This window comes from Anomalospiza imberbis, chromosome 2, assembly GCF_031753505.1.
Source record: "Anomalospiza imberbis isolate Cuckoo-Finch-1a 21T00152 chromosome 2, ASM3175350v1, whole genome shotgun sequence".
Classification (NCBI taxonomy): Eukaryota; Metazoa; Chordata; class Aves; order Passeriformes; family Viduidae; genus Anomalospiza; species Anomalospiza imberbis.
The window spans coordinates 9,251,696-9,271,157 of NC_089682.1; the positions used below are offsets into that span (position 1 = coordinate 9,251,696).

Here is a 19,462-nt window from a genome sequence, read left to right on the forward strand (position 1 = left end):
GAACATTGAAAATTTTATGAGTTCTCTACTTTTGAGTCCCATTTGGAAGATGTAAAAATAATAGTTGGTCATTGCCTTAGTGTGCCCAGCATAGAGAGCAGCAAATCACATCTGCTCTTGCTTTGTGCTTCTGTGATCCCCAGACCTGTCTCTTGAATAAACAACTGCAAGTGCCCCGAACTTCCTGAGCTGAAGTCCTCTGTGATGGGAATTGAATTGTATTTATTGCTAGAAGATAATGAGAGGCCTTTTATCTTACTGCCATAGCTTTTGAAATCCTGCAGCTTTTACAACAGGCACATCCTTAAATTTCTGTCGGTAACTATTCCAAGGAGAGTAAGAAACATGGACAAGAGTTTAAGAATGCTTGTATGATCCAAATAACCTGTTTGACTGCCTTTTGCACTGGACAAAGTTGCAGACTCCTTTCTCCAGAGGCAGTGTAGCAGCTATGCTGAGTTTCAAACAACAAATTTAAGGCAGTTAATTGTTTTTGTTCCTCATTTGTACAGCTGCTTGTTACATGAACAGCTATCTTTTTTGCAATAGGCCAAAGCTGTGGAAAAATTTCTCTCCTAGATTTTTATATGAGATATTTTAACAAGAGAAAATACATGATTACAGAAACACAGAGTTGCAATATTAAAAAAAAAGCTAATTACTGTATAGATGAAGAAGAATCTTTTCAGAAGTCAGTCTTTGCTTTTCAGAAGCAAATTTTTTTTTCCATGAAGTAAAAGGAGAAACTATTGTGAATGTTTTCCTAGCAGTTTGTCTTAAAGATGTAGTATGTTGTTGATATAATCAGGTCTTTCTCATATATGCTAACTTAATACTTTGAGCAATTATGATTAGGTGAAGAAAATGAGAAAACCTACAGTGTGTATATATATATATATATACAAACACTTCTACAACTAAGTTGTATGATAATTATTTTTTCCATCTTGTGTAGGGAACTGTTTCCAGTTATAAACTCTGTTCCATGGTACATGCAGGCATAGGATTGGGTGAAAATTAGAAAGAAGGTGGTGGTTAGTGAAAGATTTCTTGGGGACAGACAAGGGAAGAGCAGCTGAATCTGTGTTTCTGTAGGCTCTGTAAATAACACAGCAGGGCACAGTAACAGGCAGCACGTGAACTCTGTGAGCAGGAACTGCTCTGTGCTGGCCTGAGACTCAAGGATTGCATTTCATCTGTCATTCCTTGCACTAGAGGAGTCCTTTGTTCCTGCTTCTGATTTCATATCAGAGATTATCTTTTATATTAAATCAAAGCGTGCATTTTTTGTACATTTGAAGCAATTTCTTTGTTTTTATTATATAATGTCAGATAATTAATGCTGGTGGTTAAATACTGGGTTTTTTCACATTTTAAAAAATATTTGTATAACCTAGAAATATATACTGTCCTCTTCTGCAGTAACTTGTGTTGGGTATGGACCAAATAATAGGAACTGTTGTTACCCTGCAGTATGCACTTAACTTTTTGGCTACTGTAGCCTCTTAGAGTTTTGTATAACTTGCAGATGTTATTTTCAGCTGCTTCATGATACAGTCACTTTTGTTTGGAATATGAGTACCTTTCCTGTTACAATCACAGCTTGCAAAATGGAATTGGACATGTGGGTGTAATAATTAAAGAAATCCTGGAAATGTTGATGCTTAGAAATAGCTTGTAAAAAGATTGTCTATGTTTCCTGTTTTCATAGAAAGATACACTGCTTTTGAACATTTGCATTATGTGTTGTGTAATTTCAAGTGTGTAATAGAAGCATATAAATCTGCAGCTTTATCTTGTATAGCATTCTGTTGATTGCTGTGGGTTTTTTTAGGTCTATTTAGAATATCATATGATGGGGTTGTCCTGCTTAACATTAAACCTGCCAGAGGAGTTGTAAAGGCAAAATCTGTAAGGAAAATTGAAGTGGATATCTGCACAGATGTACCTGGAGTCATCAAAGAAATGATCAAGTGAGTGTATGACTGAAGAAATAGAGCTCTATAAATTCTAATTTTGTCTGTTATTAATTCTTTACTATGAATGTTTATCTAAAAAGTTAAATTAATTTGATTGTTATATTACCTCCACAGAAAAGTGATGCATAAATTTTATACCTGGCTGTGTTAATAAAAATCTTTTATAATTTGTAATGATCTGGGATGTTTGCACATTTCTCAGCATAAAATAACCAGGAGCTTTTGTATCTTTTACCTGCCTGCACATCCTGTGTTACTTAATTTCCTTACCTTCAGTAAGTGCATGTTTTCTTTTAACTCTGTGTGTTTCAGGAGTCTCAGAAAATTTTTGATGTTCTTTGGATTATCTTATTTTCACTGGAGGGAATGGATTTGCAGCACTGGAGTAGATTGCTTTTAAATGCATATCTTATAGAATCCTAGAATCCCAGTATGGTTTGGCTTGGAAGGGACTTTAAAATCCTGTATTTCCAACCCCTCTGCCATGGGCAGGGACTTTCCACCAGCCCAGGTTGCTCACAGGCCCATCCAGACTGTCCCTGAGCACTTCCAGTGGTGGGGAGTCCACAACCTCTCTGGGCAGTGTTGGACTAGGGAGTGCTTGGTTTGTTGGGTGTTTTGTTTTGGTGATTTTTGGAATCATCAAGATCAAGTTTCCAGGCAGGAATAGCTGCAGTTCTTTCATGCTTCTTCAGATGAACTTCTAGCTCCTGTTCCCTACAAGAAAATTAGGTATTATATGCTAAAATTGGTATTTAGATACAATGACTCTGAGGGATAAGAGGAGTATATGTTGTCTGTGGACACCTCCTGATTCTTTGCAGTTGTTACTCCTATCGTTTCCAACATTTTAAAAAGTCGGAAAACCAAATCAAACCCAAAACTCCACCATGTCAAGTGTGATTTTTCCTGATGGGTGATATTCTTGTAGGGCATTGTCAAGGACATGCTCACTTGCCCTGCTCTCCCACTTATTTTATCTATGGAAAGCCAGTGATTTGAATGCTTGGACTGGGTCATTTTTTCTTTTTGGCAGAGATTCTAATAAAAACAAACTAACCAAATGGATTATTTCTAACTCTTCTCTGTGTTATCTGTTGCTGCTTGCTGCTCTAACTGGCAGAGTGGAGTTGGAAAATCGTGGCTGCACTGAAGTTTGGATCAAAGGTGTTGTGGTTGAACAAGTTCTTAAAGTTCTTGGAGTAAATTGCGGAAAAGTACTGAAGTGCATTAACTTTGGACCTCTTTACTTTGGGACTTCAAAGACAGAACAAATATATTTATACAATGAAAGCCCTGAGTGTATTGACTGGGTAGGAGTACTGGAAGACAATGCCATTGGAGGAGAGATGGTAAGAAACTCCTCTAGTTTTTATTTTAGTTAAAAACTTGTTTTCATTTCTGCTTTTGCGTTTTTTATTTCTCAACATTTATCTTCTAGTATTGTTTACTATGTCATACTCTTTCCTGGTCAGTAGGCTTTCTGAAATGTCTGTCCAACCAGCACGCTTTTAATTTCAATTTAACCCTAGAATTGAGTTTTTCAATTATTATTTAGTAGGAGTTATCAAAATACAATTTGAGTTCTAAGATATTAATAATCTGTGTTTTCACTTGTTTTTTCTCAGATAGTGAAATAATCTGGGAATCATGTTTAAAAAAGAGAATTCAAGACATTGACATGAAATTGATTCCAAAATTGGTTAATTAGCCAAGTGCTGTGTAATCATGTGACTGCTATTTCCTGTTTTATGTCTTTGTATTTGTTACATGTGAAAATGTATGTGTAGGAAAAAAAAAAACAAACACAAAAGGGAAAGCAGAACAAGCTGAATTATTCCATATTTTGATTTTTTTTTAGGGGACAGATCTTCAGGGGAGTACAGATGCTGTTTTACATGACTTAAGCCTGAAAACTAAAGATGTAGATGTTTCCACCATGATCTTGTGTGTTCCCAATCAAGGAACTTTGCAGCCTTATGAAAAATCTTTGATTACACTCTGCTTTAGTCCAGAGTGAGTGAGTGATACCAATTAAATGCACACATGCACACAAGTTGGTTGGTCTACACCGTTCTGCAAGAGCTGTGTTAGAGAAAATTTTGAGTTAGTATGTCTGCAAGATATTTGACTAACTTCTTATGTATTTATGTGTGTTAAAAGAAGTTTCTTGTGATTCTGCAAATAGAACACAAAGCAAAGCCTGAAGTGTTTCTATGATTTTATGTTTTATAATACCCTAAGGGTGTATTTGGACCAAGAATTGGTTAAGATGGTTTTGTGAGAATAGGAATTTTATTAGATTTTGCTATGTATTAAGCATCAAGAGAGTGAAACGTTTCAGAGAGCTGTCATCTCATTAAAAAAGAAAAAAACAAAACAACAAAACAAAAGCCAAAACTAAACATAAAGAAACATTTCTTCTTGGATAAGGAAAAGAAAAAGCAAATGCACTCTTGCCATTTTCCCTTACTTAAATTCAATAAAGGTAGTTATTGTGCATGTGATACTACTTTAGAAAACTGTTGTAGACTGGAAAAGATATCAAATTAGCAGTACAATAAGCACAACTCTATTGATGAGCTTAAATTTGTTATTATTTGCATTTTCTAAAAGGAAGTATAAAGTTTTTTTTCAGGGTGTTACTGACAAGAAAGAAGCCAGACTGGATGTTAAAAATATGTCTTGATTTTCTGTGGGTTGGGTTTGGAGGTTTATTTTTATTTACCATCTTTTAATTTGAGATTGTGACTCTTACAGAAAATTTGAAAGAGACTTTGAAGTGAATGATGCATCACTGGTTCAAGATTATGTCCTGTTTCTGAGATTTGAAACTGTTGGGAAGAGAGGTGGCTGTCTGCAGAACCTCTGTGGTGGTGCCACAGCGACTACAAGTATGTTAGAAATGGATAGTCACCATCAGAAATGTATACGAGGATGATAAAACTGTATATCTTCACTTCTTAAACTTTAAAAAAAAATCTTGGTTATCTTAATAGTTTTATGGTACACTTGCTTTGTTTGTTTATATCAACACAAATTAATTTGCATCTTGAATGCTTCAGCACTAAAACCTCTGTGAACAGTGAGTAGAAAGGAGGGATTTGTGTGTGTCATGAACACCTATCACTTTAATATAAATTATACTAATTATAAATGTAAATATTTGAAGGAATTTAAGCACCCCCAGTCATTTGCAAGTCACTAACACTTTTGTAATACCAGTTTTGTGCATTTTCAAATCCATGTTTGTTCATCCTCAACTTCCCTACTGAGGGAATGCATTATCTAACAGCTATTAGAAGTAAAGATCTCAGTGTTATGTTTAAAATAACTCCATTATAAAACATGCTGGTTTGTAGCATTATTTTGTTTTTGTGACTCTACAGCTACAGCATGACTTTCCTGTTAGTGTTACTTCCTGTTAGTGAGATAATGGGTGTGAGAGGGATTTTGTTTGTTTGCTCATTTTTGTGTTTGTCTAATGCAGGGAGTCATTCTTGTCACGTGGACTTAGCTTTGATGGGTTCTGGGTTTCCTGTGATATTAACTTTTAAGCCAGGAACAGTAATTAATTTTGAGGACTGTTATTTGGGTGAACGAGCACAAGTTGTGTGCACAATGAAAAATGAATCCAAGTTCCTTCCAGTAATGTTCAGATTCCTCAAGACTGCTCACTTCAGTATTTCTCCTGCAAGAGGAAAACTTAAAAAAAATTCTGAAAAGGTAACTCCCTCTTTCTCTTAGGTTATGTAAATGTGCAGATTCTTTCACAGTGGTTAGCAGTGGAATTTCTTGAAAGTAAACCAGAAGAATTTCATTTCAGTGGCAATGGCTTTTAATATTGGTCAAATCCATTTTTTTTACAGTCCCTTAATGTTCTTTCTCTACTCCTGGAAGCAACAAATACTGTTTTAAATTAGGAAAAAAGTTTGGAGCACTAAGGCAACTTTACATGGGTTTTCCTATCTGTAATTTTTTCTTTATTTTACTGATTTGAGAAGATTGATTTGCATGCAAATATTTTTGAAAGATACTTTTAATTTGCTTCAGTAAATCACAAATACTCCAGTAAGATAACATTTCTTTTAATGGAAGAAATTTTGCCAAATAATAAGTCAAATGTGGAAACATTCACAATTTCCCAAACCAGTAAGTCAGGGCAAAAGATTTCTCTCAGAAGTGAACAAATGAGACTGTTGTGTTTTGATATTTCACATTTTTATGTTACCTTATATTGCTAATTTTTGTGTGCCTCTTGGCATATTCTGGAAACCCTATTTTGAATACATGTCTTAGAGGTAAGTGTGGAGAGAAGTGGCTCAGGAACTCAGTCATATGGAGAATTACACAAAACTTGACTCTTTATTGTCTCATATGTCTTATAATGAGTTTTCTTTTCCAGGAAGTGATGATTTCATTTTCTCCACGTCAAATAGGAACATTTGAGATGAAGCAAATTATTGATATCATTGGTACAGGAGTAGATAAAAATAATATATCTGTTTTGAAGACAAAACCCTTTCATCAAATATATTTGACCTTACTTGGCGTGTGCAAATCTAAACAAACAAGCATTGTATTCTCAATTAATCCTGGTAAGATGCTAAAAACGTAAGTGACAAGTGATAAAATGTTCTAAAAGCACATTTTTAGCATTTTAAAAGTGAATTTTTTTACTATTTTTCGTTTGCTTGTGAAAAGTAATATCTCTTTGGGACTGGAGGGAATGTTCAGTTGAATGACATATATCCCAAAAGACTGCAAAACAAAGGCTAAAATAATGGTACACCCTCCCATAATTTTATCAATAATTGAACTATTAAAGCATAAGTTTTCATCATATGGTTATCTGACATTTATAAGGTTCAGTTTTTGCAAGCGATGCCGCTGCACAGTGCTAAGATGTTTCAGGAGTAAATTGAGAGATATGTAAAGCACAGGAAGAACTAGGAAAGAGAACAGAAAATTCTTCATTGATTCAAAGTTACTAGTGCCAGATGAATTTGCCAGTTCATACAGCCTGCTACAGCTCCCGTGTCCACTGACTCTTCCCATCCCGCGAAGCCTCATGTGCCAGCATAAAGAGTCTTTCAGGATATCCAATAATTATTCTGTAGGTTCTTTGTGTTCCAAATGTTTTCCATGAACAACCACTTTGCAGTAGATTGATTCAGTAGATTGATTCAGTCACTGGATTATAAACCTGTCATGGCAAACATGATTTTTTTCTAACATCAAATGTGCTGCAGCCTCTGCAGCACCAGTGCAATCTCCTAATCTGTGCACTGGTGCATTTGGTGGCTGTGTGTAGAGCAGGAGTGGAACTTGAATTCTCTTTAGCTGCTGTCAGTTTGAGATGTACTCCCTAATGAGAAACAGGAAGGCAATACCCATTTTTTCCATTGTGGGGGAGAAAAAAATGAAAGTTACTGGAAAGTCATGGTAAGATACTGTTCTGCCTACAAGTACTGGAATGTTTGATAAACCAGTGGGCATTCCTGCTACTTTCAGGAAAGTATTTCCAGTCTATGGCTATCAACCATAGATTGATGAGAAACTGAAGCTTGGCAATTTCTTTCTTTTATTTTTGAAATCCAGAGCTCCTTTAGTTTTCCTGCTTCAGAAACCCAATTAGAAGAAGTGAGTTTTTTGGATCAAAGATTTAATGTATTTTTCAAGTTTTTTCGGCTTTCCTACTTGCTCTTGTCTACCATTTACTCTATTCATGTCCCAGTTCTGGTCCCATTGACAGGTTTATAAAAACTTCATGAGGGATATCTGCATTTTGCTTGTAAGCTTCATTGAAGTATGGAGGAAAAATTATTTTGTTTTTTTTAGATCCTTTTCTAGATGGTTCTATATCTTCCTGTTACCTTCTCCCAGTGTCTGTGGATGAGTATGTGTAGTTGTGTCTCTGTATTCAGGTGAAGCTAGGGGAGAGACTGGAATGAAGCTTCTTGCAAACTGTGCCTTTCTGGTCAGTGAAAGTTGTAATCATTCTTATGACTTAGAAGATGGAAAGTACTTTCTGATTTTTTTTTTTTTTTTTTTTTTTTTTTTGGTGGTGGATTCAAGTAAGGCTAAAGCAGGTAAAAGTTCTGTTTAATGATCAGTTTTTTTTGCAGGTGAGGGAGGAAAGGGCAGTTGAAGTTTGACTTTATTTCTGCCATAGTTTTCTCTTTAATGTACATGTATATGTGCTTTTCTAAAACTAGAGTGAAAAAAGAACTGAGCTGTCGTTTTAGCAGTTCTAGCTTGGGAGGTTTTGTCAAAATTCATGCCTCTGTTTGCAGCCCTTAAGACAGGCTTTGGGACACTGTGATTGGTGTTGTGACAGGCAGCTCCAAGTGTCTGATGATGTGTCTGTGCAAGACATAGCATCACAGCTGGACACAGTTGGTTTGAGCTCTGGTGTTTTTTTCTGTGATCCAGGCCAAGGGAAGCATTTGGCTCTTGGCATGATGTGAATGGCTTCTTCCCTCTTGTCTGAGGAAAGTACAGTGGGATGGGTGACTGACTGTTGTGCTGCTGGGTAGACCACTGTAAATTAGATATATTTTCTAATACTTTGAATTTTGTTTAGAAAATATTAGTTTAAGTTTGTGGTTTTTTTTTTTTTTTAATTTTAAGGTCTAACACCCTTGATTTCCAATGCAACTGGACAGTTTGTAGTTCGTGGCACACGACAGCTCAGTGATACAGCACCTGTGGCAATCCTAAAATCAACCCAAACACAAATTCATACTCATCGGAAAAACAGGAGTTGTGAGGATGACACACTTATAGCCTTTCCCAATGATCGTGCAGCCAGCCTTAGGCCTAGTGAATGGAATAAAAAGTACAGGTAAAAATTATGTGACTCTAATATTTAAATCCACACATTTATGTATATCATATTGTAGATCAAGATTGGTTACTTATATGCCAGTTCACTGGGTTTCTTTCAGGCTGAAAATACTTTAAAATTCATCACATTCTTGAGTCTCTTGCACATAAATTTATTGAGTTTTTGTATGTGAAACTACACATGTAGCTATTACACTCGCAATATTTCATTTTTATGGTTGCCTTTCCAAAGTCAAGTATTAATAATCAGCTGGGATAAAAAGAATGGAATGAAATATATATGTATCAAAATCAATTATGTTTTCATTCTAACAAGACTCAGTATCATTATACATGTGTAATGAAACTACAATTTTCTTTAAATATTTAGGACTATTTTCACAAAGACTGAGAGATATAATTACATAGACCCAGAATTTGCTTATACTGACTCTGAACGACTCTTAAGAGAAGAAAATAAGAAACACTATGTACACTTCATTTCTCGTTTAAGACAGCGTCGTTTAGGAAAAAAGGCTGCTAGGTAAGACTTTGTTTAAAGGGTAAATAGATACTTGAGTTCATACACAAAATATGTGAACATACGTGCAGAATTAACTTAATGGCACTGATCATATACCTAAATTTCTCCCATGCCAATATGCTTATGATCTTGGGACTTTCACTTATAATGCATTCAAAACCTGTTTGTTTCAAGTATTTAGACACATAAAAAATGCAGGGTGAAATGTAGGGATAGATTCAGGGCACTTGAAATTAATCTTAAAGTGAGCTTAAATTAAAATGTCAAGTTTTAAGAATACTTGTTTATGGTTAATAGGAAAAAAATAACATTGATTATTTTGGATTCTCTTTATATAGTAAGTATGTATTTCCATCTAGGATTGCTAGCTCACCCCAAGTTACAGATTCAGTATGTAACTTATTGTATATTTTCTGCACTGAAGCAGATGCAATCCTTTAATCTGACTGGTCCTCTAGACTTATCTTACAGTAAAAACCAAAACAATAAAGGTATTTTTAAGGTAATTTCTGTGCTTGAGGGTTTTTTAAATAATGAAATACTCCTACTTAAAATATTAATTGTTTTGTTTAAAAATATTGAATAATATAATGTGTAGCTCATGGAATGCTCAAAATTTTAGATTTCCACATTCTTTTTTTTTCCTTTCCTGTAGGCAGTTTTGTATTTGTAACAATCCTGTGAGCATAGGCATTAAACCAGCTGAAGGCCTTAAGTCGCCAAACATCTCAATCCCAGAGTTTCCCACGGAGAAGCCACAGCCCAAAATGCTTCCTTTAGATGACAATGGCTTGTTAACTAGTCGAAAATTGGCAGCAATTGTTTCCAAATCTACAAACAGAGGAGTAAGCTAAATGCCTGAGTAATATATGAGCATAATGTATTTACCATATAAAACATTATAGGAATTTTGATCCTGCTCTGAGGAAGTGTCTTGTGCTTATCACAGGTTTGGAGCTGGCTTAGTCCTATGCCATCTTCTGCCCAGGAGAAGGAAGATTGTAGTCTAACTTTGACACACAAACAGCTTCATCAAGTATTTATTGGTAAGATTTTTTATTTGGTTGCTAATTGTATATATCTGTTATAAAAGCACTTATGTATAGTAACACATTTTATGATTATAGCTGTTTACCCTAAAAAGAAAACAGTTTAATTTGGTAGGCATCTTGAGACCTACAGTAGTATTTCACTAAAGCTTTGTAATTCTCAGCAAATACTGAGATATGTTCAGGTATGAACATGTAAAAAGTGTTTCCTTTGAAGAGTGCTCATATCACAACCTCTTACAGAGAAATCACCACAGCATAGTGTGAAAGTTGCTCATCCCCTTAGGCCTTGTTAGTGGGTAGCACCTGGACCAGCATTAATATCAGCAATATTCATGGAAGTACTCAGAATATTTCTGGGAATTAACAGTGAAGTTTGATGCCCTCAAAAACTGAAACTTCAGGATCCTCCATCAAAATAATTTCAGGATAATGTTCTGTGATGGGGAGTGACACCTTCTAAAACTTCTTAGTGACTTATAACAACACTTGTTAGTGCTAGAGGTCTATTTTAAAGTCAGATTTTCAGTAAATTTATTTGTGCAGCAAAAAGAGAATTTTCAGTACTTCCTGGGCTTTTTAAAATTTTGAGTCAAGCCAGAACTTGAATAGTGTAGCTGTGTAAACTGATATACTTGGGGAAAGAAGAACAAGATAAACATCATAATATAAAAAGTACTGAGAGTTTTGTAAGAGGTTTGATTGGTGCCATGAGCACTCAAGTTAATAAACCAACCTAAAAAATGGTGATATCATTAAACTAGGTATTGAAATAATTCTGTGATTATCACATGATGTGAATTATCAAACCAAATGGTTGCACATCAGGGAGGAAACCAACAGGTTGTATATATAAACTTTCAATGAATTGGTGGCAATTTTTCCTTTTAAATATCTGCTTAACAAAAAGAAATATTTATGGTTATTAATAGTCCTCTTAGTAGAGAGCACACTGATTTCCTATTTTACCAATTGACTAAAACAAGCACAATTAAAAAATAAATCTTGCTGGCTTTTGACTTGTACTGCTGAAAACACTCACAGAAAATGGATTATATTTACTTCCACATTTTAGTGATAATTTGTTCCACTACAGGATTTTTGTAGCTGACTAAGTTTGTAATTTGAAGAACTATAGCATTTGGTCATAGTATTTGAGTAGTTATATTTCCTTGCATTAGCTTTTACCTTTTAGTGACAGGATCTTATTTCTTATATAATTCAGGTCCTTCTACTATAGATTTTGGTGATGTTTGTGTGCATTCTACAACAACCAAAGAACTGCACATCATCAATAACTTGTCAGTTCATATTTGGATACAAATTGAGATTGAAGTTGCAGCATTGCTGGAGACATCTCCATTGTCTCAGGTGGTGCCTCCTCTTACAAAAACTCATATTCCAGTTGTGTTTGAGACAACCACTATTGGAATGTTTAAAAGGTAACGCTTTTTATATTTGTCTTGATTTACACATTTTCTTGGCAGTAGTAAATTAATAAAAAAAAAAAAATCACCTGGCTGATTTTCAAGTGTAGTCATGATAATTCTTAATGGTGTACACTTATCTACGGTGATGTTGCAATAATCAGTGCAGTTTTATGTTGCAAAATTTTCCTAGTACAATACTGTTCCTTGTTTTTGATTTTACACCACAAACAAAAATCTGTCCTGTGAAAAGCCTTATATAGCTAGAGGTGACTTGGGGAAAAAAGCTTGCTATTATGGTGTATTTGCTAAGAGAAGCTTTTATGGAAAATACTGTTCTCTTTCCAGCCTAGAATTCTATCACTTGCATCCATGTTCAGGTCTTTTGATGCTGATCATGGGAAAATGTATAAAAAACCTGTTCTCTAGCCTGCTGGTATGAACTCTGTGTTTTCTAATGTCAAAATGACTGTGTGAGGCTGATCATCCTTTAGGATGATCTTCACTTCTGACATGATTTAAGCAGTATGCAAAACAATTGTAAACTTTTCTCTTGTCATCTTGTGTTCACACTGAATTGTTAAATATTTTCTTACTAGTGGTTATATTTCAGGTAAATTTTAATCTGACTGTAACAGAACAAATGCATAAAAATATCGAGAGAACTTTTTGTGTTACAGCTCTTTCAGTTACAAAATAAACAACCAACACATTGGACATGTGCTGGTGGTTGCACATGCAATGCCTATTGAACTTCACCTGTCCACAAGGGAACTGATTTTGAGTCCTATTCCTGGCTGCCTAGCAGGGACAGAGTTTAGAAGAACTGTCAGGGTATGCAATCCCAGAAACCACCCTGCTGGCTTTACTTGGAGACCTGTAACTGGAGATAGAAAATCTGCATTTACTATAAAGCCAACCAGAGGTATGCTATGCAAATACAGTGTGTGTCTTATATATCAACACTATTAAGTAAGACTAACTTTTAGCTGATGCTATAAACTATATTTTTAGATTTCTGTCAATATAAGTGTGTCCCAAAAGCAGTATCAGGTCACAGCTTAGCACCACAGCAGCATTCTCTGTTTAAGCCCTGCCCTGAATGCACACTCAGTCCAGCTCCCTGCTTCCCAGCCAGCAGTGCTTGTGTAAACATTTTTCTCAGCACAGATTGCTGACATTTTGAGAGTGTGGCGGCAACATCATACAGCTCATTGAAATAGGACATTTTCCAAAAGCAATGAATGAAGCTGGCTAAAATGTTGATCAGGGTTGAGTAACATCAATGGAATTCAATCTGGGATTAGTCTTCATTTGCAACTTGGATCAGTATTTGTTAGATGGTTGTATAGCTTTTACCTTCTTCTCTTTGAAAAATAATATTCTGCAGGGATATGTTGGAGCTCCATTATTAAAGAACAAACTTCTAACTGTATTGGATATGGTGTGATCTGATTCTTGAGAAAAGATATTTCTGCTAATACAAATTCAGACTCAGTTGTGAGTGAAAAAGTGTATATGATCTTTCCCCAAGTTGCTATTCTGCAGGAAAGATAGTATCTTATTTTATTTTTCTTTGTTGACTATTAGAGTAATTCATGGCTAAAATACCAGTAGACTTAGAGCGTGTTTTCCTGCAGGATACTAATAAATAGATTAAGCAATGCTCATGAGAATCCAAGACCTAATTTTACTTAATTCATCAGACTGTTCCACATCTGGGTAATATAGGCTTGCATTCAGTATTAGTTCATTTCACTTTTATGTGCCTATCTTATTTCTAATTACAAAATGCAATTTGACAGTTGTCCATGTGTATGCTATAACATCTAAATTATGTACATATATTTAGGGTTTGTGGAGCCCTATAGTGATGTGGAGTGTGAAGTTGTTTGGCATCCAGGGTTCAACACTCCAGAAACAGGACAATTCACCTTGAGTGTGCACAAAGGAAATTCAATTCACTTGAAATGTTTTGCAAAGGTAACAATTCATGTGACAGCATTAGAGAAGAAAAATGTGTGGATTTCTTTAAACAAGTAATACCTTAACATATTTCTGTTATAATCTGTTTTTTATTAGAATATTTTAATTTCCTATTGCTTTTACTTTACGTCTTTATAAAGAGTATACTCCGAAGACATGATGGAGAAGGCAAGGCAAAGACAATTTACCTTTTCCTTGCTTTTGATGATATTCTTCCTTTGGCATCACAGCTTAGTGGTCCTTATATATTATGGGCTAGTTATTGTGCAGCAAATGTTGAGAGGTGATACAACAGCTTTTTATATATCTATTATTTATTAAAGGAATAAATATCTACGTATGCATGGGAAGGTATCTTTCAGAGTTTCAAGGTAATAACAGACTCCTAATTTTGTGTTGTTATTTGAACATGGTATTTGAGAAGCAATGTTCTGCGTAGTCTTCTAAACAGTGACATTCAGCTTTGGTTAATTTTTTGTTGTCTTACATTGCATACCAGGGAGTATGAAGAAGAGAGGTTTTTTTCTTTTTCATTATATTCTACTCACTACATGTTCTAGAAATTTTACTGGGAGCCAAGAAAACTTTTCCCTTTCTTTTGATGAGCCTGTTTTTGTTTTAGGGTTTTTTTTTTCCCAGTAGCTCTTTTTCTTCCTCTTCTTTTGAGGTCTTGGAATTTTGCCAAGTGTAAACCAGGATGTGCGTAAATTAGAATATTTGCATTTCTACTACTATTAATAATCTCTGAAATATCTTGTCCTGATCACACATTTGGAGTTAATGGAGTTTGTGCTGTTAAATTAAATTTAATTAAAATATTTTTATTGGTCTTGAAATTAGTCTGGAAATATCTGTAGGGTTGAGTCTGTTCAGTTTGAATCTAGATAAGTTCAGTACATTGAGTAAATCTTTTCTCACACTTAAGCTGTTTTCCTATTTGAATACTTCCAATTTATGTATTTGCACAACTCTATTAGCTCATAATGTGATAAAAAATTAGGCTGAATTATTTATTTGTACTTAGGAATATGTTATATGGTTTGCTTGTTTTATCTGTCTCTTTTTTTTAATAGATTGGTTCTACTAGAGTTCAGTTTGAGACTCAAAGTATATCCTTTGCTCACAGTCCAGTTGGTTTCACTACTTGTAAGACAGCCACTATTCTAAACACAGGATGCAACCATGCATACTTCCAAGTAAGAGAAAAGTATTTCTAACACACTTAATTCCTTGGGTTGGGGAGCAGAAGGGAGTTAATTTTACCAGATCACATTGTGGTTTTGTGTTTTCAGTCATTAAATATGAACCTATTAAGGTTTTTGTGATGTTTTCTGGAGAAACAAAATTGATGTAAATAGGAATTCTGTCCCTCTGTCAAATTTGCACTGATGGGTAGATTGGACAAAAGCAAAGTGGTGGTGGCCTAAATGATTCTGGCAGCTTCCTGAGAGCCAGGGGTGAGGGTAGACCCCCATACTGGGGTACCCTATGGAAAAGCATTTAATGGATGTTTTCCTGCATTGAGAGACAGAGCAAACTGGCTGGTCGTCATAGCCTTGCTGCCCAGGCAGTGCATGCAGGGACCCAGAGCAGTCACAGCACATGGGGTGACTTTGCTAAACCAACAACCAGGGACAAGAGGGCTCTGCAATGAATTGAGGAAGGGATGAGATGGATGCCAGAGTGGGTAAAGACATAATACACAAATTAATGGGAAAGCTAACCTCACTAGTTTTGCTGATCACAGGATGATTGCTTTATTTAGTGAAGGAAGATAATTTTCAATAAAATACTCAGTTTTTGTTACTGCATTATTACAGTACTGAGAAACATGATTAATCTACTTTGATTTGTACCAGATTTCTCTTTTATCACCTGAGCATTGAATACCAAGTAGTACCATAGTGTTGGAGGCTGGGCCTGAAAGAATAAAATCAGCATAGTTAGTAACACAAACAAACATACCCAGCCTTTTTAGCCTCCAGAATTACTCTTAAGCCAAGACACAGCTGGTTGGTCTTGGTCACTGTCACTTGTGTAGCTATCCTTTAAAAAACTATCTGTTAGGAGTGCATTAGAAGAGAACAGATTCCTTTTTGTCTTTGCTAACCGTGGGCAAATGGAGTATTACCTTCTAATATTATTACTGAGCTATACAGAACTGGGATTCTCTGTCCCATCTTACTGTGAATGTCAAAAAAGAAGTAATGAATCTATTTGTCACTGAAAAAATGTTTTTTAGAATATTTTGAAGACTTGCTGTGTAGCAAGTCTTAATTTTAATAACTTAGTGAAAACAACCCAAAACTCAGAACTCCAAGTTTCCAATTGGTAGCAAGAATTATTTCATAGTAGAAACTGACAGTTATGTTTAGAAATCTGTTACTTTATTTTATTTACTTGCATTTTCCCCTAAACTTCTACATCCAAGTTAGCATTATATGCTATGAAGGTTCTCCTTGTAAGAATACTAAACTTTATGATAGATACATTGGTATAAATAAAACAGCAACAGCCAAAACAAATGAATGCAAACACCTTTTTCAGTATGTTTCTTGTTTGTGTTTGTGAAGGTTTTTGACTCCAACCCACTGCCTGGAATGAAAATCACACCCACTGAAGGAGTGATACCCGTGGGAGGCCGTGCTAATTTCAAAATCTCTTTCACTCCAGAGGCACACATGAGTTTTGATAAAAAAGTGGAGGTATTTCAAAATGGGAAGAACTTTGGCTTTCGAGTGTTATCCTGTGTGCTTATGTGTGTACATTCATGCATCTTTTGGATTTTGTTTCCAATGTCCTAATGCTTGTTAAGAATAAGCTTTTCTTGCAGCAGATCACTACTGCTGTAACCTATTCTGTGGGTTTTTTTTTTTTTTTTGTTCTTTTTTTTTTTTTTTTTTTGTCTCAGTCCTGCTCAGAAGTATCAAAGCAGCCTCTCAGTTTGAGCTGATTCATATTATACCACTGACAAGCTGCTGGAAGTAATGGGTGATTGTTCTTTACGAGAGAATGTAGACATACCTGCAGTTTCTGTAATCTATAGAGAGGCAGGATTGGAATACTCTAATGTTTTTAATTTCTTCTTTTTGTGGTTTTCTCAGAGATGGCTCTACCAGTAGATTTACTTTGATAGTAGGCATGCAATAAACCTGTAATGTATTTTGCTTTCTGCATTCCTGCTTCCTGAGATAAGTGAGATTGAGAAGGAAAGATGATATCAAGGACCTGAATTTTGCTACCATTTCTGACTGATCCTGGATTCACCATCTTCTGAGGCTGCATAAATCATGCTTGTTAAATCTAGTATTAATTTATTTTTTTCATTTTTACAACAGATTTAATATTCCCCAGAACAATGGTGTCTACCTTGTACCAGCACCTCTGTCAAGCAATGTGTGCTGTGATGCACTTTCCAATCCTCACAGCTGCTGAACACAGATTTTTTCCTGTTGGAAAAAAATACTCATTCTACTAACACAACTTCCTGTCATATTTTTGTCACTGGTCTTTCTTATAGCTTTGGGTTTTTTTTTTTCCCCTGGATTTTTAATTAACAACTGTATCTAACTATATCTGTCCCAGATATGGTATGCCACAAAGGCATGATTTGAAGCCACATGTCACAGAAATCTGTATATATATGCTCTAGAAAATGAAGGCATTTACTTTATCTCTTCCTATTTCTGCAGCAAAAATGCATTACATTATAAGGGCAGAGTTATTTTCATATTTTCAGTGCAGTTTATACTGTCTCTCTCTGCTCTGATCTGTGGGATAGGGTTGGGTTGGATTTTTTGTGTTAAACTCTTTTTCATATAATTATGGCAGATTTGGTGAGATAGTTTTGTTAAAATGACGTTTTTCACAGTCCCAGTGTTGTCCCTTCACTTAGGTAGCAGTGAGGAATGCAGCAGAACTCACACTTAGGATCAGTGGATTTTCAGAGATCCCTGAAATAGGCATTGATGTGGTAAGTGTGAAGAAATTGTAGCAATTGGTGAAATTGGTTAAGTATTTTGCTTTATCTAGATGTCAAAGTGGCTGCTCTCTACTTCATATTTTTCATTTCTTCCTAAACTAACATCCCAAGAAAATGATGAAAGAGATGAACTTAGGAAAAGATACTAAAACCCAAATGTACATATAACAGTTACACTAAATGAGAGCTGACAGCTTTAGTTTTTGAACTTGGCAATCTGGAATGAGTTTGTTAAAGGGAGAGTATTTCTTAAGGTGGTTATAGCAAAAAATGCAATAAAGGGAAAAGTAATTCACTGATCTGTTTAGTGAATGATTCAAACTTTTCTGATGGTGTAACTGGGCTTGATATCAAATTCTAAACTCTTCTATTTTATGTCCTGGAAAGATTTTAAAGATAATGGTTATGTGAGACTATTGATTAACCAACACTATTATTGTGTTATAAATTGTGAATCTTGCACAATTATATTTTCTCACATTATGTTCAATTATAAACTTGACTTCACAGTGCTTTGACCCATTTTTCTTCTTTAAACTTACAGGGAATACTTGAATATCAAGGTGTTCATTTTGGCGCTACAAAATCAATTCCATTTTTGCTGCAGAACAAAGGACAATCTTGTACCAGAGTGCAGTTTGATTTTAATAAGTATAGGGATTTTAAATTGGATGCTGAAAACAAGTCAGGTATTTGCTTTTGCTATAGCAGAATTTTCATTAAATAAAGAATGAATAATGCTGAGAGAAAATCTGTCAGACCATTTCTGGTGGCCAAAGTTTCTGATATAAGAAAACCTAAAGCATTTATTTTAAAACTGTTGCTTAATATAAATTAAGAGGAGACATTTTGGTTTGCCTATAAGATGACATTTGACAAAAAAAAAAAAAAGTATTTGCAAAATGTCAGGTTGCATGTAGATTTTTTTCCCCAATTTTTCCTCACCAAAGTTGGTAAAGTATAATAAAAATTTTGAATACCCTCTCACCAGTTATAATAACATATTAAAACAACTCAAAGCCAAACAATTGTATTACTTTCCTATTCATGGAATCATACCCATTTTTTGGACAATATTTACCCTTTGATGATTTCATCACCAGTATAAGGGTTTTTCTTTATCCCAAAGGGACAGGGTGTCTGCAGGTTAATGACAGGGCATCTGTTCTGCATGAATGCTCAGCTCAGGAAGTTATTGGGGCAGCAGTAGAACTGAATTCTTTTTTACTTGGTAGAACTAGTGCAGATTCTTATCCTGCACATTGTTGCTCATGGCTTTCCTACTTCACTCATGGCATCTCCTTGGATGTTTCCACCATCATTATTCACAAGAGAATTTTGCAGGGATAAGAGGCCTTATAAGCAAAGCTGCAAACTCAGGAAATTAAGACTCTTTCTTTTGCAAGACAGTATTATAAAATTTAGTTGTATCTTTGTGTTGAATGATGCATATATGGATGATGCAAAAAAATGATCTTCCAAAATTAGAGAGGTTTTCTTACCATGTGGTGCACTTCAAAGGGAAGGGAAGGTGAGGGCTCCTAGTCAGTCTTAACTTCCAAAAGAGCTGTAAGGCTCTTTACAACAGGCAAGCAGCCAGCAGAGCATCAGGCTCATTGCACATGATCTCTGGATCAGAGTTTGTGCTTGAAACCACTCATGTGACA

The 19,462-nt window shown here is 35.1% G+C and overlaps 1 protein-coding gene across 5 annotated transcripts in view; it reads left to right on the forward strand.

Moving 5' to 3' along the window:
- CFAP47 (cilia and flagella associated protein 47) overlaps positions 1 to 19,462 on the forward strand; it is a 261,132-nt gene that overhangs the window by 5,285 nt on the left and 236,385 nt on the right. For 4 of the 5 annotated variants that reach the window (XR_010995832.1, XM_068179785.1, XM_068179787.1 and 1 more), the window contains exons 4-20: positions 1,835 to 1,973; positions 3,103 to 3,331; positions 3,841 to 3,995; positions 4,740 to 4,906; positions 5,470 to 5,705; positions 6,385 to 6,577; positions 8,613 to 8,826; positions 9,199 to 9,351; positions 10,007 to 10,196; positions 10,301 to 10,397; positions 11,626 to 11,842; positions 12,508 to 12,752; positions 13,680 to 13,810; positions 14,887 to 15,009; positions 16,387 to 16,518; positions 17,709 to 17,786; positions 18,340 to 18,484. Coding sequence is in view for 4 of the 5 variants with exons in the window: in XM_068179785.1 (XP_068035886.1) it covers positions 1,835 to 1,973; positions 3,103 to 3,331; positions 3,841 to 3,995; positions 4,740 to 4,906; positions 5,470 to 5,705; positions 6,385 to 6,577; positions 8,613 to 8,826; positions 9,199 to 9,351; positions 10,007 to 10,196; positions 10,301 to 10,397; positions 11,626 to 11,842; positions 12,508 to 12,752; positions 13,680 to 13,810; positions 14,887 to 15,009; positions 16,387 to 16,518; positions 17,709 to 17,786; positions 18,340 to 18,484 (2,844 nt within the window). In the remaining variant the exon portion in view is untranslated. The remainder of the gene's footprint in view (positions 1 to 1,834; positions 1,974 to 3,102; positions 3,332 to 3,840; positions 3,996 to 4,739; positions 4,907 to 5,469; positions 5,706 to 6,384; positions 6,578 to 8,612; positions 8,827 to 9,198; positions 9,352 to 10,006; positions 10,197 to 10,300; positions 10,398 to 11,625; positions 11,843 to 12,507; positions 12,753 to 13,679; positions 13,811 to 14,886; positions 15,010 to 16,386; positions 16,519 to 17,708; positions 17,787 to 18,339; positions 18,485 to 19,462) is intronic. The other variant, XM_068179786.1, reaches the window with a different exon arrangement.